A 23501-nucleotide genomic window follows, 5' to 3' on the forward strand; every position below is an offset into this window, starting at 1 on the left:
TAAATTGCCATTTGGTCAGTACTTGTGCCACAGGTCACCTAAGCAGAAATAGAGACTCTCAGCCATGAGCCATAATTGTTGTAAGTTGCCCTATTTAATAAAAGGCACAGCTTGAGAGAGAGTCTCATGAAAAGCACTGCCGAGATAACTAGGGGTGGCAAATAATTCCGAAATACTGAGGAGGATTTGCAATTAACATGCTGGCTCGCCTCAACATGGCTTCCATAGGAGACTCTCCCTTTTCCCCCCAGGAAATAGCCTGGGCACAACGAGCGGCCCAGAGACACAATGAGCGGCCCAGAATCACGCATTCAACTCTACAGTCCCCTGCAGATGGGGGGCCGGAGGTTTAACACTGAACTACCTTGCCCAGGGAACTGAGGTGAGGGGTGCTCTTAGGCTCTATGCCCACCCTGAGGCTTTTTCCGTGCCTACCAAGCCTGACCCTCCCTGTTTTCTTCTCCCTTTGACTCGCCGCCGCGAGCCAGCCAAATCCCCCTCCCCGCCTCCCCGGGGCCGAGACCATGATTCTTGTTTGGGCCTCGGGAACAAGAGTGCCAACCAACGGCTCCGCCTGGAGTGTCGGCAGCTCTCTGAGGTGTGTTGGAAGAACTCCAGGCGAGCATCGAAAGGGTTGTTTAATAATATCTGACGGGCGCGGAAGAATTCGGGCAGGCAGCCAAGATACACACGGCCTGTAATAGTTAACTCGATCTGTAAACAGCTCAAACGGCACTGGGGAGGCCACCGGCTCTTACATTAGCGGCCCGCCTTTCATCTCGCCGCGCCACAGGCAGCCTCGGAGGCCCTGCTGGCCGCTCCCGCTGGCTGTGGCGAGAGTTGCAGGCGAGGGCCTGCGGGCAAGCCGCGCTGGACACGGGCAAGCCCGGCTAGCCCAGACAAAGGGCCTCGCTGCGAAGGGCTGACCTTCAAACCTACCGAGCTAGAGCGAACGGAGCAGGTTTCCTTTGCTTCGCACGTGGTCGAAATCCACGAGGGCCGCCGCCCTCCCCACCGCCGGGAGCGTGTCTTTCGTGGCCGTTTTCTGAGCCCTCGGTTCACCCGGCCCGGACAGCTCGCTTGAGCCTCTGGGTTTCAAGGCCAGCGGGGTGGAGCGGGCTTCTCGAGCCTAGCGCCCCCTCGATGGTTGTGTTCACACGACATGCTTAAAAAGGTTAGATGAACACACCCTGCTTTGTTTCCGCAGCTCGCTAATCCTAGTTATGCTGTATCCAGGTTTGGTGTGTTGTGGGAGCCCAGAATGTTTGCTCAATTTGTGGTGCAATGCACTGGGGAAGCACAGAAAATGGATTTTATTCCACATCCAAGTTAAGCATGCTGGATCAATTGGGACAATATCTGGCTGGAAATTCTGAAAGTCTTAGTCCTAAAACTTCTGGAAATTAGAATGGGGAAGTCTTCAGTATATGGTAGATCGCCCATACAGTATTTCACCAGTGAAGTCGAGAGCAAGGTTGCAATATACTGTTGGAAGAAAGGTCTTCATCGTGGTTCATCCTTTCTTCCAACAATACTAAGGTAGCACTAAGTTAGGGAAGCTGCCCAACCTTCCTTCACCAACTATTTGCAAGTCTTCCACCTAGTCAGATTGTTTCCCTCTTCTAGACAAATATGTTTTGTTTCAGTCTGAGTAATTGCCATTGGCAGCCCCCTTAGTTAGATGTCTCCAATTATGGGGAAATCACACATGCATTTCCACTGAATTTCTGTCCTTTCTGCTTTCCTGTCTTCTGGTTGCTTTATATTGCAATCATTAAAAAAAAAAAAAAAAAACACCTATCTTCTACCCTGCCTTCCAGTAATGCAGAAGTCAGAAGGGTGTTTGTTTTTCCCATTAAATATAGGCTACAAAGTCTCATTGTCCCACGGTAGGTTATTAGGAGTTCAAAATACACCTTGGCAACGGTGAGGGCACGAAAACGGCAGTCTCTGTGGCATATAGTTCCCTAGCCTCTGATGATAACCTTGTACATCAGCAATGGGTGTGCATTTAGGGCAAGATTCTGGACTAGTAATCTAGGATCTGCTTAGTTAGATTATTAAATCCAGAATCTAATTTTATCTAGTGTATGGCATCAGAGAGAGAAGAGGCATTTCCTCCTGTATTCTGAGAGTTAACGTCCACATGTGTGTTGTATATTAAAATAACTGCAGCAAAAGATAAGAATCTATAGTCTTCCAGATTTTTCTGAATTACTAGTAGCCTAAACTGCTGATGGTGAAGAATTGTAGTTGTAATTCAATAGCATCTGCAGAACCACAGATCCCTCAACTTTAAATAGCCACAGTCTCTCTAAAATTTTGAATAGAATTACATATGCAGTGATAAAGATTTCTGGAAATGCAGCAGCAAAGAGTTTGCAATTTTTGGCTTACTAAGACTAGTGAACCATATACCATGATTGCTAGAAGGTGAAGAACCATATCTTTGAGATGCAGCACTCCTTCCTTTGATCCATCAGACATACTGTTGGCCCCACACAGAGAAGCTGCTGTGTTAAACAGGCGTGCCAGCTTTCTTTTAACCAGTGTGTGTGTGAGGGGGGGAGAGATGCTATCAAACTTTCAATGAAATTCTCCCTTGATCCTTTGCCAAAGCTAGCAGCAGGTGTGAGCTCACCTTTGGTCTATCAGACAACAGATGCAACAGCGCAGATGGCCATTCTTTCCCCAGAAGAACAGGAATTACATTAGCCATTCCCCTGACCAGCTGAATAAGGGTTGACGCCAGTTGACAGAACAACCCCTTCCAGACTCCAGTAGATGGTCATTTTTTGTTGTTTAATTACCTTTGATCATCCAGTTGCAAAGGTTTTCTTAAAGTAATTTCACTTTACTTGAAGTGGACTGATCAATTACTACCTTTATTTTTATTTTTTTAAGCTCAGTTTTGTGATTGGGACATTCTATCCCCATGTCCATCCCAGCCATTAGGCGTGGCAATTTTTAAGTCGCCCACACCCTTTGGAAGCAATCAAGTGGCTTTGGAGATGGAGCAACCTCCCAATAACACACTCTTTCTTTCTCTCTCTGGCCAGATTATAAGCAGTTCCTCCATTTGATGCCCACAATGGTAACAGCTCTGGCCCTGTGGAAAAAATTGCCAGTTCCTAACAATCTGAGTGCAAGTGAGATCCCTACCATACTTTAAAAAGCATTGTAGAACTGGAAATTAGGACCAAAAAGTAGGAAAGGGTGTATCCTTATACTGTATGCTTCCTAAATCAATTTGACCAGCCACTGAATGACTTGGAATGCTGGTGAACATTTCTTTGATTCAGCAAGTCTCTGTATGTTTTTTATGGAACAGTCTTCCATTAAAATTCCAAAAGGAAGTTCTTGTGAATGAAATTAATTATTTTTCCTACACTTATATGTATGTATGTTGTATTTATATATGTTTGTGTGATTCAAGATCGCATGAACAAAGCTTCAGGGCATTTTGAATTCAAAGGAAACACCTCTCTGTGTTTATGGAGCAACTGTAATCTTGCAAGAATAATCTTTTCCTTGCTGCCAGCTTTCCATTCTAAACAGGAATGGTTCCTTCTTTTAGTCCTGTTCGTTTTCCTTAACATTTTTAATACATTAATTATGAAGGTATACTCTTTAAAAGTGGGACTTGCTAAGAAAGCTAAGATTTAAATCTAGATAAGCGATCTAGATACTGTGTCCTTGTAAGTGACTAATTCATACCCAATTTTAGCCAGGACCTTTGCTAGATAAACTTCAACTGGGCTAAGAAGCAAACTAACTAGTGGTACAATGAAAGAAGAAAAGTCCCATGGATTCCTGGAAACTTTCTACTATATTAACAAATAATTCAGCAGAATGTTTGTACTACTGGCAGCTACTAAAGGTTCTTCAAGGGTAATTGTATGTAGAGCACAGTGTATCTATCTTTTACCTCTTGGTCATATATCTGACTGGTCACTGCAGAGCATCTTCTTGTAATCTATGCTCATTGGTGTATTGAGTCTACAGATTCTCGGAATTCCCAACAAGCATAATGATAACTGAGCTGTAATGCAACTTTACCTGAAAATCATCATTTGGACAGATTGTGAATTATGCTGGATTATGAGTTAGATATGCCATTTAGGTCATCCAGAAGATATTTTAACATTTTCATTAAGCTTGTGTCTAAGAAATGGAAGAATGCCTAAGCTCAATAATGAAAAAATGTAAATATTTATCTGAAACTGACAAAAATTTCTGTAGCATTTTACCCTGCAGCTCAGTTGCTCATCAAGTGTTGATCCACAGTCCCTCCTCAATAATGCAGTCTCTATCTTCTGTATTACAATGTAAGCCAAAAAAAATGATAAAGGGTCTGGAGGCTAAATTGTATGGCAAATAGCTGAGGGAGCTAGATATGCCTAGCCAATTGAAGAGAAGAATTAGGGAAGACATAATAGCAATAGCATTTAGACCAATGGTTCTCAACCTTTTTAATGCCGCGACCCCCAACCGGTCGTAAGTCGAGGACTACTCAACTGGTGCAGCACCGTTTGCAGAATGGGACTTTTGGCGGGCTCAGCAGGGCAGAGACAGCCTGGACAATTCCTATTGGCTTTTGAAAGCCAATAGAATTAGACTCTATTCAAGAGAGTCTATTCTATTGGCTTTCAAAAGCCAATAGAATAAAAGGGAGTAGCACAGCTAAGGAAAAGGGGGGGAAAAATAGCGGACTGCATTGTTTGGCGACCCCCGTGAAATGGTCGTTCGACCCCAAATGGGATCCCGACCCACAGGTTGAGAACCACTGATTTAGACTTATATACCACTTCACAATACTTTACAGCCCTCTCTAAGCGGTTTACAGAGTCAGCATATTGCTCTCAACAATCTGGCTCCTCATTTTACCCACCTCGGAAGGATGGAAGGCTGAGTCAACCTTGAGCCAGTGAAAATTAAACTGCCGAACTGCTGGCAGCTGGCAGTCAGCTAAAGTAACCTACACTCTAAACACTGCGCCACCACGGCTCTTATGATAGCTGTCTTCTAGTACTTAAGGGACTATCACAAAGAAGAGAGGATTGACTTATTTTCTAGGACACCAGAGGGCAGGACAAGAAGCAATAGGTGGAAGCTTATCAAAGAAATTCAACCTAAAACAAAGGGGAAATTTTCTGACAGTGAGAGCAATTAATCAATGGAATAACGAGCCTCCTGGGGTTGTGGGTGCTCAATCACTGGATGTTTTCAAGAACAGACTGGACAGCCATTTGATTGGGATAGTATAAGGCTCATGCTTTAAGCAGAGAGTTGGACTACAAAACCTCTGAGGTCCCTTCCAGCCCTATGATTCTATGATTGTCCTATCAGTAGTAACTTCCCTTCCTTTCTCTTTCCAGTTCCATCCCCTGTCTTTGTGTAATACCAGCGAGGATGAACACACAGTCCCAGGATTTGTGTCCATTGTCAAACTGGAAAGGCCTGAGCGGGATCTCCGGCCATGCCTGTCATTGGCCAATAAGGTATATGTGCTCAGAAGAGATTTAATAACTTCTTCAGAAAGTTTTTTTATCAGCTCCTTGGTTGATTAGATTGAAAATTAAACTCCCAAGTGTCTTTACATTCAAATAGGTAAGGCCCAGACTAAATGGACATAGTTACAGTCTCTCATACACTCTAATTTCTTTTCCTTACACTCTTTTCCATTGGGAAAGATGAAGCATGAACAAGACATTTCAGAAATTGCCATTCCAGATCATCTCAATTGAGATGTTAGTGCTGGGCCTCACCTTTCTATTGGGAAAGACACTGGGGGAGGAGAGCCTTTGGGAAATGGTATTTAAAGATTCCGTATACACAATAAATGTGTGCATATGTCAGATTTCCATGTGTGTCTGGCTTTCTGTCACCTACTTGCCTATCCATCTATCAATCCATCTGCCAGAAATGCATTTACCTTATTTTAACTTAATGCAAAGAGAGGCAGTTTGATAAATAGAGGTTAAAGCATCTGACTAGAAACCAGGAGATTATGAATTCTAATCCTGCCTGGGCACAAGGCCAGCTGGATGATGTTGGGCTAGTCAGTTTTAGCTCTAGAAAGGAGGCAATGGAAAACCACTTCTGAAAAACCTTGCCATGAAAACTGCAGGGACTTTTTCTGACTGTTTCCAAAAACTGGACACAATTGAACAGAATAAAAAAAAGTTATTGTTAAATTTGGTTGTAGAAATGTGATTTTCTATCAATTATTGCTTCCCCAAAATACTCAGCATGATACAAGGGAATACTGGATTTATTAAATGAGAGTGGGTAGGAGGGGAGAAATACTGATTAGCCTGTGTCTTGAACTCAACTTAGAACTGCTGGCTGGCTTCGACAGAACAAATGGGACTCTTTGCTAGTCATCCCTGTTAAACATGACTTCATATGCAATTTCTGCTATATTCTTTAGACTCCATATTCAGGAAATGAGCAAATTTGCACAGTGCTCTTTGCTTTGAAAATGAGAGCTACATTTCTTTTAGTGAATTCATCTCTCAGACCAAAGATTCTTAAAAAGCTTTGTAGAGTCTGAAGTGCTGTAAGGCCCACGTTTTTTGGATTAGTATAATTTTTAAGACAAGGCCACTGCTGACCATTAAGATTTTTTATCATTTTGTCTTTTAGATTCTGTTAGGATAAATCAGAATTAGAATTAGAATAACAGAGTTGGAAGGGACCTTGCAGGGTGAAATGAATTCATCCCAAATGTGCATGCACATGTAAATGCTGGAAAGGTTTAAAGAAAGCGTAACCAGTTTCCCAGTTTGAGAGCACCTTTACAGGAAAATTAAGCTTTTTCAGTTCCCAACCTCCCAGGGCAACCCTGGAGCCTGAGATCTGCAGTGCCTTTGATCTTACAGCTGAGAAGTTGTACTGCTAACCTCTGACCTCCCTGTTCAAGGCAGGCTTGGCAATTGCGAAGCCAGCCTGCTGGAGCAATTCTGGCGGATACCTGCTCGCACACGCTTTCCAAGGACGCTGAGATCAAAGGCAGCTGCTGAGAGTGTTCCAGCCTCTGCACTTTGCTCATCAGACTTCCTTTTTTCCTTCCTTCCAAAAGAGGCAGGTGTTAACCATTTCCATGCCAGAATTGTCCACAACTGTGATTCTTCAGTTCTAGAGGTGCTAGGGACTATACAGAAATAGCTAGTGGCTCAATACTCAGTACCCTCAATACTCAAAGGGACTCATAATCAACTCCGGTGTTTCTCAGCTTTGGCAACTTTTAAGAGACAGGGACTCCAACTTTCAGAATTCCCTAGTCATCAGGAATTCTGGGAGTTGAAGTCCACGCCTCTTAAAATTGTCAAGGATGAGGAGTACTGATATACTCCAAAGGCCTGACTTCAAATCCCAGGGCCTCAGGCCTTTGGAAAGGACATTTTTAATTTTCCTGCCTAGTTTGGAGAGATGCTAACTGATCAGCACTAGGCTAAATGGATATTTGATCTCATCCAGGAAAAAAAAACCTCTTGTTAGTGGTTTTTCTTTTGGGGTGGGGGAGAGAGGACCCAGTTACTTCAGTGGAGCAAACATGGAGAGTAATAGTCCAAAGTTGTACTCCAAAAGTACATTAATAGCAGGGATTTGCAGACGTGTGTGTGTGTGTGTGTGTGTGTGTGTGTGTAAATTTGAACTTGTCCTTTGAGTGGTGTGCTGGTGCCTGCATTTCAAAACAAGATAGAAATGGCATTGAACTTAATTTAAATATATCTTAATTAGAGTTAATTAGATTTCATACTATACATTTAGGTTGATGATTAGAGTTAGCATTGTATGCTTCAAAAATAATTTACAAGGGCAGCTCTTTTCTTTTGTTCATTAAAGCTCACACATCACTTTTCAAGGCCTGAAACATGAAAAAAATGCCACTGCTTTGAAAGTTTCATTAAATGTACATTAGTTTAATTTGACTCCTTAAAACATCAGCATCTTTCAGAAAACCTGAAGATCACATACACTTTAATGCGTAGCAGAAGGGTACTGTGTTCATGTGAGGTGTGAATCTCTTCCTCTAAATCATTTTTAAAGCATATACAGCTCAGATATTTAGTATTTCCCTCTTCCATCATATAATTTAATGACAGATTTTGGAAAAACAGCATACAAAGCCTTAGAAGGTTATATGTAGTCTGAGTATCATAGATAAAGTTCTGATGAACATGTTCAGATCAATTCTAGGGACTTGTTCTAAGCTTTCTTAAATTGCATGAACAATAGAGGAGTTACAAATCTAATAGTATAGCTCAGTGATAGCGAACCTTTTAGAGACCGAGTGCCCAAAAACCGCCCCCCACCCCCGCTCCGCTTCCCGCCCTGCCTGCTCCGCTCTCGCCTGCCCCCTGCCCCACCTGCCTGCAGGGCCATGCACTGCATCCATGGCCCATTGCAGAAGATTGCCCAGGCAGCCCTGCAGCGCCATGGCAGCCACGCCCTCTGCCCACACCCCGCAGCATCATCTGCACACTATGGGGTGTGAGGGCAGAGTCTTGTCCCTGTTGCCCAGCTATGTCCTTGGCTGTGCTGCTCCATGCGGCCGCGCCTGGGGGCGACTCTCCTCCAGGGGGGCTGCTGGCGAGGAGAGGGCCATGAAGAGAGGCGGAGCTAGGGCGACAGCACGCGTGCCCACAGAGAGGGCTTTGAGTGCCACCTCTGGCACATGTGCCATAGGTTCGCCACCACTGATATAGCTAGTCCTCGACTTACTACAGATCATTTAGTGACTGAAGTTACAACAGCACTGGAAAAAATGACTTATGACTGGTTTTTACACTGATGACTGTTGCAGCAGTCCCATGGTCATATGATCAAAATTCAGACACTTGGCAACTGACTCATATTTATGATGGTTGCAGTGTCTTGGGGTCATGTGATCACCTTTTGTGACCTTCTGACCAGCAAAATCAATGGGGAAGCCAGATTCACTTAACAACCATGTTACTAACTGAACAATTGCTATAATTCACTTAACAACTGTGGCAAGAAAGATCATAAAATGGAGCACAACTCACTTAACTGTTCGCTTAGCAACAGAAATTTGGGCTCAATTATGGTCGTAAGTCAAGGACCACCTGTTTAAATTTAAACCTGGCCTGTTTAAATAATCATGTATATTATAGAGGCCAGCATATAAACAGTCAAGAAATGGATTGCAGATAAGACTGTAGCTGAGGGCCTTTGTCTTTGCTCTTGGCATTTGCAAGAGAGAAACATACAAATGTCACCAGAAAGTTTAGGGCTACAGTGTTCAATCCCTATTTTCCTAAATTTTGTGGTTGGGTTTATTAAGCTTATTGGATTCTTAATTCCCCTATTCGATTTCCTGTTTTTGCAAAACAACATGTCCTCCTGTAATTTGGTTGTTTACCATTGCATAAGATTTTGTGGAATTTGGGACCATAGATGGGACTGGGGGCGTTTTGTAGCCCAAAGGTTACCCACTTCCTAGTGCAGTGGTTCTCAACCTTTCTAATGCCGTGACCCCATAATACAGTTCCCCATGTTGTGGTGACCCCCAAGTAGGTGTGGCCACCAATAAGAGGGAGTAGGACAGCTAGGGAAATGGGAAAAAAAATGGCGGACAGCGTGGTTTGGCGACCCCCATGAAATGGTCATTCGACCCCAAATGGGGTCCCAACCCACAGGTTGAGAACAACTGTCCTAGTGTAATGTAAGGAATCAGATGAAGGGCAGCAGAGACTGTTTTACTACCCCAATTATCAAGTGACAAATCTCTGAATTCTGAGCAACATTGTAAGGGTTTTTGGAGACATGATTTTGGATACCACACAGCTTTTATACCAACTTGAAAAATGTCACCTTCCAAAAGAACAGGTTGCAAAATCGTCAAAGGCACATTTTCTGGCATTGCATCAATTCTGATAGCCAATGAGTTTCTGAGAATTGGGTAAGGAAGGAGGGAAAGATATTGGCAATCTTGACTCCAGCAGACATGGAAGAAGTTAGTCTTGCAGTTCTTGTGTATAATTATAAATAGGGGTGGGATGAATTTACAGAGAAGGGAAAGAGGAAATAAAAAGAGCCAAGAAGTCACTATTGGCTTAGCTTGGCTAAGGAGAGGCCCACTCTGCCAGCATTTCTTCACAAAAAGGCTGAGCTCCTATGCTTTGGCCCTACTGCCCAAACCCACCCATTCCATCATCAGGGCAGCATTAAACTTCTTTGTCTGTATACTAGGGGAAGGAGAAAGGAGAGTCAGTGTATATCCTTTAGGGAAGAAAAATGCAGAGAGTTCTCTGTTTAGACCATCCAGTTGACTTAAATACAGGTAATCCTCAACTTACAACAGTTCATTTAGTGACTGTTACAATGGCCCTGAAAAAGGTGACTTAGGACCATTTTTCACAGTTAACAACCTTTGTAGCATCTCCATGATCATGTGATCAAAATTCAGATGCTTGGCAACTGGTTGATACTTATGAACGTTGCTGTGTCTCAAGGTCAGGTGATCACTTTTTGCAACCTTTTGACAAGCGAAGTCAATGGGGGAGCCAGATCCACTTAACATCCGGGTTACTAACTTATCAACTGCAATGATTCACTTAATAACTGTGCCAAGAACGGTCATAAAATGGGGCAAAACTCACTTAACAAATGTCTCACTTAACAACAGAAATTGTGGACTCAATTGTGGTCATACGTTGAGGACTACCTGTAGGTAGGTGCTCTTAATGCACTTGGAGAATATGCCTGTCCCCTTTATATACATGAACTGTGCCTGCTTCATTTAAGTCTTTGACCATAAACAGAGTGCCCTGATGATAGTATTGCTTTCCCCATGGATATGTTCATTGTAGAACATGCTAGGGCTCAACCTTAGATCATAAGAGCGATAAAGAAACAGTTCTTTCAAGTGTTTGCCTGTGTCCTTTGCTCACCTCTAACTATCAGATCTTAAAGGACAGGTTAGGTCTTCTGAGGGACTAATTCCCAAATTCCTGTTTCAGGGAGAGGCTGAGCCTGGCAGTGCCCACTGCCCCTTTGTTTGCCTTTTTCATGTGCCTGCCTGAAGGCTGCCCGCACTAAAGCTCAAAGCTTAGAACTGGCGAAAAGCCCCTGCTGAATGGCTCATACAGCCTCAGGCTTTGGTGAGGCAGGGCTGCGGTTCACATCCTAGGCTTTGAAGCAGAGCCAGCGGGTGGCTTTGGGGCCTGCTTGGCCTGGCAGGTATCCAGTGCCAATAGGATGTGGGGGAGGGAAGCAGGTGAGCCAGCTAGCTAGGGCGGAAGGGGTGGGGAAGGGAGTTTAAGGTAGACCAGGGAGAAGTGGGAGCAGGCGTGTGCACTGCCGTGTTTGGGTGGCAGGGCTGCTTTCAGTGTGGGGTAGGAACAGTGGAGAGCTTTGTTTCTCCAAGTAGGGCAGGGCTGGGCTGGGCTGGAGAGGAGGGGAATGGAAAGTCAAAGTCCTGGATGGCTCCTGAGTTTTTCCAAAGAGAAGCAAGATCACACCTTGCTGACCCAGAGCGGGCCTGCTTTTTGTTGGCGGCTGCGGCATTGTTGTCTTTTGAGCTGAAACCAGGAATCAGTGTGTGTGTGCATATGAAGGCTACATATACACACACATGCATGCACACACACAAGTCACAAATCACTTTTTTGGTTACTTTTGAATTTGGATGTAATTCTCGGCTTTGCAGCAGATAAAAGGCTGGAGAGGGACTATTCTTTCAGAGCAATAGACCTTTCCTCCAGTTCTACTTTAAGAAAGTCTTTAATGGGAGATGTCAAGAATTGAACCAAAATGCAGGTCTCAATGTGCCAGTGTTGTGGCCCATCCCTAGTCCTAATTATAGTCTGGACCTACTCTGAAAGCAGGCTGACTCATTTTAACATTTGCATCTCATGATATTGCTCCACTGCTCATGACCACTGATTTATGTGGTTTCTATATTTTAATATATTGCTACAGTTTTATTTTTAAGCTGACTAAAAGCTGTTTTAAAGTTGTACACTGCTTAGAAAAACATAATATGACAGCTGATATATGCCTGCATTTTTAAAAAAGTGGAGGTACCGGATCACTCCTTCTTCAAGCAGAAAGCACTGACCAAGGATTCAGATTAGATAGGGAGTGAGTTGCCCCAGTCTACCCATGTTTCCCTGAAAATAAAAGTGGGTCTTATTTTTTTTTCCCCCAAAAGAGGCACCAGGTCTTATTTTCAGGGGCAACTTCGGCACTGACAGCCCCGCCCAGCCAGCCTACTTCTTCTGGGGCCAAAGGAGCAGCTTCATTCTGCAGCTGCATTCTGGCCTGCATTTTGCAGTCAGGCCTTTCTGGAAGGCCTATGCAGCCGAGTACCGAGCTATGGATTGAATCCATAGCTCGGTTCTTGGCTGCAGTGGCCTTCCAGAAAGGCCTATGACTGAGAAATGCAGGCATGGCTGCAGAAGACATCTCAGAAGAAGTGGGCTGGTGAGGAGAGACCTGGTTGCAAGGTAAGTGGGTGCGGGGTGTGTGGGGCAGCTCCACACCCACATCCCCACTCTAGCTTGATTTTTACCATGTTTTCCCAAAAATAAGGCCTACCCTGAAAAAAAGCCCTAACTTGATTTTTGAGGCGAGTCAAACACCTAAAAATCAAGCTAGGACGGGGATAGGGGTGTGGAGCTGCTCCACATGCCCCACACCCACTTATCTTGCAGCCAGGCCTCTCCTCGCCAGCCCACTTCTTCTGCGGTGTCTTCTGAAGCCCTGCCTGCATTTCTCAGTCACAGGCCTTTCCGGAAGGCCACTGCAGCTGAAAACCAAGCTATAGATTCAATCCATAGCTCGGTTCTGCAAGACCTCTGCAGTCGTGAACCGAGCATAGGTCTTGTGGAAAGGCCTGACTGCAAAATACAGCCAGAATGCAGCTGCAGAATGAAGCTGCTCTTTCGGTTCCAGAAGAATTGGGCCTGCTGGGCGGGGCTGACGATGCCGGAGTTGAGTAAGACTTCCCATGAAAATAAGACCTGGTGCCTCTTTTGGAGGCCAAAAAAAAAAAAAAAGACCTGGTCTTATTTTCGAAGAAACACGGGTAGGTGTGTGCCTCACCCCAAAACTAGGGCTTATTTTTTAGGTAGGCCTTACTTTTGGGGAAACATGGTTGTTCCATTATGAGTGTCCGTCAGCATGGCAGAGGGGGCAGTGCATTGCTTTGGCCCATAGAGGGCACAATCTACTGGGAACATCTTCCAGGCTGGGGGGGGGGGGGCGGAAAGTGCTGCTTGAATGTTCTAGATATTTGAACAACTGGGCTGGGCTGGGAATACAATTTACGGATCCCAAGACATTTAGAACTCCCCAATTTCATTGCGACTGAGTACAGGTAGTCCTCAACTTACAATAGTTCATTTAGTGACTGCTGAAAGTTACAACAGCAGTGAAAAAGATTACTTATGATCCCTTTTCCCACTTATGACTATTGCAGTATCCCCATGATCATGTGATTTAGATTTGGATGCTTGAAAACTGACTGACATTTATGACAGTTGCATTGTCCCGGGGTCATGTGATCACTTTTTGTAACCTTCTGACAAGCAAAGTCAACGGGGAAGCCAGATTCATTTAACAACGTTACTAATTTAACACCTTCAGTGATTCAGTTAACAAATGTGACAAGAAAAGTCATAAAATGGGACAAAACTCACTTAATAAATTTCTTAATTAGCAACATAAATTTTGGACTCAATTGTGGTCGTAATTCAAGGACTACCTATACTACAAATCACACACTTCTTTGTGGCCATTTGGGATTGTTTTCTGTAAATGAATATGTAGATAAATAAATGCATCATTTAGAAGTGAAGAATCAACTTTTTATGAAGTGTGTGTCTCCTGAGTCCAGTAGCTTGCTTTCCAATTATGAAAGACACAGGTAACTCAATACAAACAAGGTTCTCTTTTCCCACAGATGGGGACCACAGAATAAATGTCCAATCTAGTAATTGAAGTGGATAACAAAGAATGAGAAGGGCTACACAGTCACAATAGTGTAGTTATTCACATATATTCTCTTGAACTCTTCCCTCTCTTTGCAGGCAAAACTGGCAGGGGAGAGGGGAGCTCGGGCTGTTCTGTTTGACATTACAGATGACCAGAGTGCTGCTGACCAGGTAAGGAGATTCTGCAGAGAAAGGGAAATGTTCTTTTTTTGTTTTAACAGATTTGCTTTTAAAAAGTGAGAGGCCAGCACTTCCTTCTCTCATTTCCTTCCTTTTAAATATTTCTGAATTTTTATTAATTTTCCAGTAGATGACTTAACAAAAGCAATGTCTTCAGAAGTGCCATCATGAATTGGGACAGTTGTTAAGTAGGTGGGCAAACAGAAATCCCAGAATCTCATATGAACTGACTATGCACAGTCTGGTTCTCTTGCCTCTTCATCCCTGGTAGCCCTATTTCCTCGGACTGTATTCCCGTGTTGTGTTTCCCTCCAGAGGGAATTGTCAGGTCCATTTCTTTTCATACATGTGAAATGTGTTAGTCGCCAGCATAGAAATGGGTATGAGAAGAGGGCAACTAAGGTTCTGGGGGTAAAGACAGCACTGTTAATATTCCCTTATTTTGGCTTTTAGATGACTCTCTTTCCTCCTGTGTCAGGTGACCTGTAAAAACAAAAATATTGTAGCTGCCCTTTCATGTGATACACAGATTATCCCATCTGGGCCAGGTAGTCTCATATTTCCTAATGTTAGGCTTGGCATTTTGCCATGATAAAACATGGAAAAGTGGAGCTAAGCAATGCTTGTTTTTTTTTTTAGTGAAAGTGGATGTGACCCAAGTACTCTTTGGAATCCAGTTCCATCACGCCAGATCCACAAAATATTGTTTCACTTTATTTCACCACTAAAATTGAATACTAGGAAAACAGTATTCAGGGATTTCTTTTGGTATCTCTTGATGATGTAGATTTCAGGTTGTCTTCCAATCTCAGAGCTAGAAATGATCTAATTGTTGATAAGCAAGGACATTTTGCAATCCTGTTAAAAAATGTAATAGCCTGTCTTTACAGTGAAGCTAATCAGATTTAATTATTTAACAAATTTATAAGGTGACTGAGTAGCACACAAAAATAGTAGGGCTTCTGATTGCTTTCTCAGAGTCTCTAAGGACCTATTCCCTGCTTGCAGTTAAACATGGCACAAACTTGTTACGATGTCTTTTTATTGTCCCCACGTCATTGTCTTCATCTCATCCCTGGCCCATGAAAGAGAGAATGCCTTAAGTTATAGAATCTTAGAGATTTTTGAAATTATCTGGTCTAACTCCTGTCTTGTAGTTTTGAAGACTGAATTTTTGCATCAGCAAATATCATCTTAAATCCACATATTTTGTGATGACACTTGCTTTTGTTCTTGTCTCCCTAATTCACACTGGGTTAACAAGATAGAAATTTCCACTAATTGTGATTACAATAGTCGGTATGGCGGAAAAAAAACATGCTTTGGAATTGATCTGTACAGGAAAAGTCAAAGACAAAGAACAAGATTTAATACAGATAAAAAGTGCCTTGTGGCAATAAGGGTGGTGAAATGTGCTTACGGTATTTCTTCATCCTTACTGTGCCTGCAGATTACTGACCAGCGACCCTGTTTTAAGTGACTCACTCTGTTTTGGATAAGGTAGAGTTGGAGGATCGTTTGCAGGTTCATTGTGAGAATTACATTCAGCATCTAATGGATAAAGTTGCTTGAATGTACTTGGAGTTGTCCTGCTTTGAGTTGTGCTGTCCAGTTATCTGGACTGAGTTTGATCCAATTACTTCCAAAGAGATGGATGGGTCCATGGAATGCTACCTTTCTGTTAGATCTGTCTGGCTGGTTAAAGCGTCCCAAGAGGTGACATGTAATTGGGCTCAAGTGAAGATAAATGTCTACTTGTGGGAGGCAATAGTTCTACCTGCCTTAAAGAAGGTAGTAGTCTGCCCCTCATTAAGAGAGCATCACTGTACTCAGGTGTATTGGACAATTTTCATCCAATCTCTAAACTGGGAAGGTTTATTTATTTATTTAAAACATTTATATAGCCACCTATCTTTTTACCAACTTTGGCCAACTCCCAATCAAGGCTGCTGAGGAGGTAGTAGAGATACAGCTTCAAATGTCTTTGGAGGAAGTGGATTTAGAGGAACAGGACTCATTGAAGTTGGGGTTCAGGCTATATATAGCACTGAGATGGCATTGATCATGTTTGCAGATTATCTTTGGTGGATTTGGGATGGGGATAATATAGCCATATTGGCCCTTCTTGGTCATTCAGTAGTTTTTGATACCATCAGTTGTGATATCCTGGGAGGTAGGAGGCACTGTTACAGTGGTTCTCCTTCCCTTAGTTCCAGTTGCGGTTGCTAGGAGGGAAAGGTCCAGCCTTAGGCCATCTGCTTTTCAGCTGCCACAGGGCTTGACTCACTCCCGGGTCCTATTTAATATCTATATGAAAGCACTGCATATGGTTTGGCATAGGATGTAATTTCATCAGTATGCTGATGCCACTCAGTTGCACATCTGTGCCTCAGGCTGTCCAAGTGGTGTATTGAAGCTCTTATGTTTTCCCAATGCCTGGAGGCTATGTAGGACTGAATGGAAAGAACCAGTTTCATTTCAACCTTAACAACCCTGAGTGGCTGTGTGTTCTATAACTCCCCATATCTGGCAGTTTTCCACTACTAACTGTGAATGGAGTAACTTTTCCTCAATCAGAGTTGATATACAATCGGGGGTCTTCATGGACTTGCAGCTTGTACTTAAGCAGCAGATGGCACCAATGGCCAGGAGGGCTTTCACACAAAAACTTATTGTGCACTAGTTGCGCCCATTCCTGGATTGGAGACACTTCTCATTGTCATATTAATCACCCTCGCATATGGACTGTTGCAACACATTCTTCATGGAGCTGCCTTCAGAAGTATTTAGAAGCATCAGCTGGTCCAGAATGCAGTGGCACGTGCAGAATTGCATGCACCATGATACACCCACATAACACACAGCTATGTGCTCTGCAGTGACTCCTGTAGGCTTTTGGTTGCACTTCAAGGAGCTGGTTATCACTTTGAAAGTGATGCATGGAATGGGGCCAGAGTTATTTAGGGATCACCTCTCCCCAATGATTTCTGCCTGACCCACTAGATCTGGTAGAATGGGCATGTTCCTGGTCCCCTCAGTGAGGCAATTTCACCTGGTGGATCCTAGGAAGCATGTCTTTTCTGTCAGGGTGCCTGCCTTACGGAACATCTTTGCCCCAAAATATGGATCATTCCTAACCTTACTAACTTTTCCTTCAGGCATTCAGGCCAGGCTGTTAGTTCTGAAGCTCCACTGTACAGATGTATAGGATGGGTATCCTAAGTCTAAGATATTAATGAGGAACCATTGACCTGGGTTCTCTGTGTGTGTGTCTGTTACAACTATTGACACTTTGTATTTTATGTTTGCTATCCAGAGTTTCATTGGATAGATGGGTGGCCTTATAAATCCATTAAACAAACTCAGTGTATGAAGGCTCAGTAGCTAAATCAGAAAGGAGTATCATTTGGATTTCATGCTTTAGACATCAAGGCAGCTTGATCGTCTCACCTGATCATTAGGATTGTCTTCTTATCACTAAACTGACTACTAAGCAAGCAGCTTTCTGAGCAACACTATATGACTTAATGCGATTTTAAGAATCCAGACTTTGCTGAAACATGCTAAGGAAATGGTTTCCATGTTTTCCCAAAGCCAAATGAGTGTTTGTAGAATGGTCCCAGAGCCCAGCTCATATTCCATCTCTCCACAGTTGAGGAAGCCTCAAGGGCTGAGTCATCCTGTTGTTCTGATCTGGGGCCACAATGCTGAACTTCTCATGAGAGTGGTGAACAATAACCGTGAAGCCCATGTGAAGATTGAGGTGAAGGAAATGCCAGCTTGGGTAAGTAAGCACCTGAGTTTTTCCCTCCCTGGATTCTTAATGAAAATCTGAAGTCACTATCACAGTAATGTTGATTGTGTACCTATACTTTAACTAGCCTCATTTTTTTTCTGTTTTATCATAGACAACTTATGCATTTTTCTCCCTTTAGCTTAGGATAATTTTTCTCAAATTAATTCCTCTTCCAGATGTGTTTGGTTATAACACCAAACCCTCTCCAGCCAACTTAGATATAACAAACTGCTGACTGGGGAAATTTAGCCAAGGCATATTTGTGACATTTATGCTGCTGATATTCATAATCTTGTATTCATCCTTTCTTCATGCCTTGGTTACATTTAGCTGCTCTCAAGAAGGTTTCTGTTTGTTTTATCTATCTACTACAGCGGTTCTCAACCTGTGGGTCGGGACCCCATTTGGGGTCGAACGGCCATTTCACAGGGGTCGCCAAACAACGCAGTCCGCCATTTTCCCCCCTTTTCCTTAGCTGTGCTACTCCCTTTTATTCTATTGGCTTTTGAAAGCCAATAGAATAGACTCTCTTGAATAGAGTCTAATTCTATTGGCTTTCAAAAGCCAATAGGAATTGTCCAGGCTGTCTCTGCCCTGCTGAGCCCGCCAAAAGTCCCATTCTGCAAACGGTGCTGCAAGTTATCTGCAGCGAAGGCAGTTTGGGAGTTTCCACCCCTCCCTGCTGAACAACTATTAAAAATGTAAGTAAAAGAGGGCCAGGGGTGGGAGGTGGGAGGCTGGTGAGCGCAGAGAAGGTTGCTGGTGCACGTGGGGCCCGGCAGGTGCCTTGCCTCCCTTGGCCTGGGCCAGCTGGTGGCCCAGCCGGTGGTCGCCCTGCACCATTGCTGTCCCTTGCCAGTTACGCCTCGGCCAGCGGAGGGGGCGGCACCAAGCATGTGCGGCGCTCCCGGGCAGGGAAAGTCCTTGACTTACGACCGGTTGGGTAGTCCTCGACTTACGACCAGTTGGGTAATCCTCGACTTACGACCGGTTGGGGGTCGCGGCATTGAAAAGGTTGAGAACCACTGATCTACTATATTCTTTTACCTGCACCTTGGTAATTCCCAACTTAAACTATTTTTTTGTCTTCCCATCAAAGCCCTCAAAAGATGTCACTAATCTCATCACTGTGCAGATTTGCATTGTGAAAGAGTTTGATTCATTCTTTCTCCTTTTTTCCCTGTTGCTTTCAGGTATTATTTTGCTTCTTTGGTTAATGGTCCTGGATTTCCTCAAACTACTTGTTGAATGTCTTTATTCTCTGCTTTGAGCATTTACCTTTGAAGCAAAACAGAAACGTAACTGAGATTGTTTCTTGCTCTTTTTCTTGGAAATGTCAGTTTTATTTATTTATTTATTTATTTTAAAAAGCAGTTTATTGCCAAATCTGCATATTTTATGTTTTTTGTACAGGTAGTCCTTGACTTACGATCACAATTGAGGCCAGCATTTATGTTGCTAAGTGAGAAATGTGTTAAGTGAGTTTTGCCCCATTTTACTACTTTTCGTGCCACAGTTGTTAAGTGAATCTCTGCAGTTGTTGAATCAGTAATACAGTTGTTAAGTGAATCTGGCTTCCCCATTGACTTTGCTTGTCAGAATGTCGCAAATGATGATCACATGACCCCGGGACATTGCATCCTTCATAAATATGAACCAGTTGTCAAGCATCCGAATGTAAATGGGGATGCTGCAGTGGTTGTAAGTATGAAAAATAGTCATAAGTCACTTTTTCAGTGCTGTTGTAACTTCAAACAGACACTGAGCGAACTGTTGTAAGTCAAGGAATACCTGTATTATCTTCGCATACTTTTTTTCAACCCCAGTTTACGGTGATTTTTTTTCTTGCTGCTGTGCCAGAAATGGCTCTTTTGATTATATGAGCTAGAATCCTAAACCTAGATTCCTTCACTTTCTGTAATAATTCCACCTTCCTAGTGTGGCTCAATAACTTATTTGTTATAGGCCTGTTGCAATCATCTTTTTGCCTCATGTCCTGTTGTCTGCATTTGTTGTCTTAGATGTCTTTCATCTAGACGCCTATCAGTCTAGCTTTCAAGCTTCTTACTCACAAGAAGCACTCAGTCCTATCTTAATAGTCTTTTCTTTGTTAATGTGTGCATTTTTATTGCATTCTTGTTTAGTTATAATATTATCAGATTCCCCCTGTGTAGTAAATCTGTTGATTGGAGTAGGATTTGTTCTTAATAGTTTCATTCCTATTTCCTTGTTTGTTCCTTTTGTACTCAGATTTCTCATTCTTTTTCCTTTCTCTTCTCTGCTGATATCCCTCATATTTCTAGCCTTAATCCCCCTTTATATTTTTATAATTCCTTCCCAGATGGTTTTTTTCTGTATTATTTTTATGTTGGTTATATGTATCCATATTTGATATTTCTACATATTTCTGTTATTTTCTGCCTAATCATCACCATCTGAAACTTAATATTCTAATGTGGAATTTCTAGTTATTCCAGCTTAATCTAACCTTTTCTCTTTTACTCCTTTTTGCATTAGCAATATTTATGTCTCTTACTTTTCTACTGCATGTTACCATGATACTGTTTGATTTCTGGCTCAGATAAATTGTATGGTTTAATCAAATTATTGACTAAATCATAGGATAATATAACGTAAACCAGTATGGGTGTATAGAGATTTCAATTGTCGCTTCATCACTACACTGATTTGTTTTGGCATATCATGTGACGTTGCCTATTGGAATGAATGACACAGCTCTAATCTCTTGGATCTTCCCAACAGCCAGACTATGATGTTTGGATACTCCTCACCGTTGTCAGTACAGTACTGGTCATTGTTATAATCTTCATTGTTCGCACTCGTTGTCAGCCAGGCAGAAATCAGGTAAGAATGGTTTAGTAGTACTCCATCTGATATCAAACGTTCTCAATCCTTCAGAAAATGTTCCTCTCTCCGATAATATGATTAATATTTTACTTGGGTCCTGGTGATCCATGAATCATGAGAGTCTGTGTATGCAACCTAAGTCCCCATGGAATTTGAACTATAGGTTTTGGATGTCAGACACATATTTTACAGTGGCACCAAAAACTCACAAAGCACAAGAATTGGGTATTGTATCATTCCAAACCTCTAATAGTATTTTATTTAATATTGTACTTAAACTTGTATTACTCCATTTCTGGAGACTCTAAGCATCAGGTTGCTTTATTTAAAGGGTAGGCAGGCTTTTGGGACAGATGGGCCCAATTAAATTTTGATCTGACATGTAAAGAGGTTTTATGGAAGCATATTATAGGGATTTTGAAAAAGTAGCCGCATGATGAGTTTAGCTGTTTATTTATACATTTATATACCCAACAACTCTGTAATATTCATTTACTGTACAAGGAAAGCTAGATTCTCCTCCTAGTCTGGCTCAGCCTAGCTTCCCAGCAGCAGATCAAAGAGATGAGTTTTCTTGTCTACAGCCTCCCAACCATATCTTCTATACATTGTGCTGCTAGAAGAGTTCTCAGGGTTCTCCTGAAATTCTTGTGACTTTGTATAGGTGGGTTTTCATTGCTGTTACCTTAGCAATGGTATAGCAGCACACTGTAGGAAGATACAGCTCCCTAAAGAATTTCCTGCATTAAGCAAGAGAGGTTTGGTTGAACTAGGTTGCCACAAACCCCTTTAACTTGGTCATCTATTTAAACTGAGAGGAAATGCTGATTGTTGTGATCCATATCAGCTGTGCAGGAAGTGAGGCCTTGGAAGATTTCCTCCCTCTATTTTCTCATTCTTCCTCAGACAAATGTGCAGGAAGCGACCATACAAGCAATCAACCGGCTGGCCATACGGAGGTATCAAGGCCCCTATCGGCATGCTCCAACAGGGGACTCTGTTAGCACCTGCAGTTCTCCTCCTATATGTGCAATTTGCTTGGAAGAATTTTGTGAGGGGCAGGTAAGCATATTTTTCTGGGTTTGGGAGTTCTCATGTAGATTCTCAGGTCAAATAAGCAGGCCCTTCACAGTAGACTATAGCGAGTGAGAAGAATGCCAAAGCCCCCTGTTTTTAGAGCAAGGTGAAAATCAAGTCTAGCCAATCTGTTTACATGTGCATTCTATATTCTAGAGTTCCTTGGTGTGCACTGTGGAGTGCTCTTGGATATATTATTGGATCTAATTATAATTTTTTAAAACTTTGTTGTCATGTTTTGTTATTTGGAGGGCTACATAAATTTGAAAAATTAATCTAAAATGCATTTTAGTGCATTTTTCACATGATGAAAAACAGCATTGTACTGCAAGTTCTGTATCTTTTGGGTAGTATGATGATATAATGCATGTAGAAAGGACATGTGTGTGCTATAATGCTGGTTGGATCACCCTGACCACCCTTGCCTCCCCACTGAGATCAGTCTGGCCCCACCTGTGAACAGGAGAAGGAGCAATGTCAAAAAACTTTGTAACTATGAACTAATGCCTATTTTAATTCTTCCCAATCATTCAACTATCTTATTTTAGTCTTTATAAATCATCATTTTGTAACTTTTTTTTATCCTTAGACTAGATAAAAAACATACGAAACCTCAAATGATAGTGAGGTTTGGGAGCCACAAGACGTTCACAAGACTTTGGTTCCTAAACCTCACTACTTGTTTAAAGCTCAGAGATTTAACCACATTCCCACCAGACCTTTCCAGTGAGATACGCCACAAGAAATAGGAGACTGACCTACCCAAATCAAGACTGTTTCTTCCTTTGAATCTAGATCACTGCCTTCCCATCCCATTGCTTTTTCCTATTTTACAGGAACTACGGATCATCACCTGTTCCCATGAGTTCCATCGGCAGTGTGTGGACCCTTGGCTCCAGCAGCACCAAACATGTCCATTATGCATGTTCAACATTGTTGGTAAGAGTGAGCAGAAAAATCTCTGAGAGTAGTAGTTAAAATCAGACATGCTAAATCAGTCCTAAGACTATATAGTATATACCAATTCCAATTTTATAAATTCCTCCTTTAACTTCGTTTGTTGGTGCATTTTTTTTATTCTTTTTTGCCATGTAAGTTATAGCCAAACCTCTAAAGTATGCTTTAGCTATATCCCACACATTTTGAAGCGATGTCTCTTCTTATTTTAAAGAAAAATTCCATTTCCTTTGTTGCTATTTGTATAAATTCTTTCTCTTTCAGTAAAGATTGATTCAGAGACCATCTTAGTTTTTTCTTAGCTCCTCTCCAAGTCATCTTTATCGGATTATGCTCTGCCCACATATATATAATCGTGCTTAATTCAGGGGATACCATATCATATTCATTTCTGGACCGTGATTTGTGCCTGTTTGAGTAAAATGTAAATTGTGATTTTTTGGGGGTTGTTCTAACAGTTTGTAATGTTGTCTTTTAATATGTGTTTCTTGGAGACAGACTATATCCATTTTTAATTTTTGTAGTGTAAATCATTTTTTTCTTTTTGCGGGGGAGTTCAATCCATTTATATTCATTGAAAGAATTCCATTTTCCTTCTCCATCTTCTTCAATTATATTTAGGTTTTATTCTCCTAGTTGTTTTTATCTGTCTTTGT

At 42.3% G+C, this 23501-nt stretch overlaps 1 protein-coding gene across 2 annotated transcripts in view; it reads left to right on the plus strand.

Moving 5' to 3' along the window:
* Positions 1–23501, plus strand: part of RNF43 (ring finger protein 43) — a 49589-nt gene that overhangs the window by 14668 nt on the left and 11420 nt on the right. The window contains exons 2-7 of one of the 2 annotated variants that reach the window (XM_039346276.1): positions 5379–5501; positions 14064–14138; positions 17800–17931; positions 20707–20808; positions 21718–21873; positions 22725–22827. In XM_039346276.1, the coding sequence (XP_039202210.1) occupies positions 5379–5501; positions 14064–14138; positions 17800–17931; positions 20707–20808; positions 21718–21873; positions 22725–22827 (691 nt within the window). The remainder of the gene's footprint in view (positions 1–5378; positions 5502–14063; positions 14139–17799; positions 17932–20706; positions 20809–21717; positions 21874–22724; positions 22828–23501) is intronic. The other variant, XM_039346277.1, reaches the window with a different exon arrangement.

The sequence above is a fragment of the Crotalus tigris genome, unplaced genomic scaffold (assembly GCF_016545835.1).
Source record: "Crotalus tigris isolate CLP2741 ecotype Arizona unplaced genomic scaffold, ASM1654583v1 scf7180000017987.690289119674:8195010, whole genome shotgun sequence".
In the NCBI taxonomy this organism is placed as follows: domain Eukaryota; kingdom Metazoa; phylum Chordata; class Lepidosauria; order Squamata; family Viperidae; genus Crotalus; species Crotalus tigris.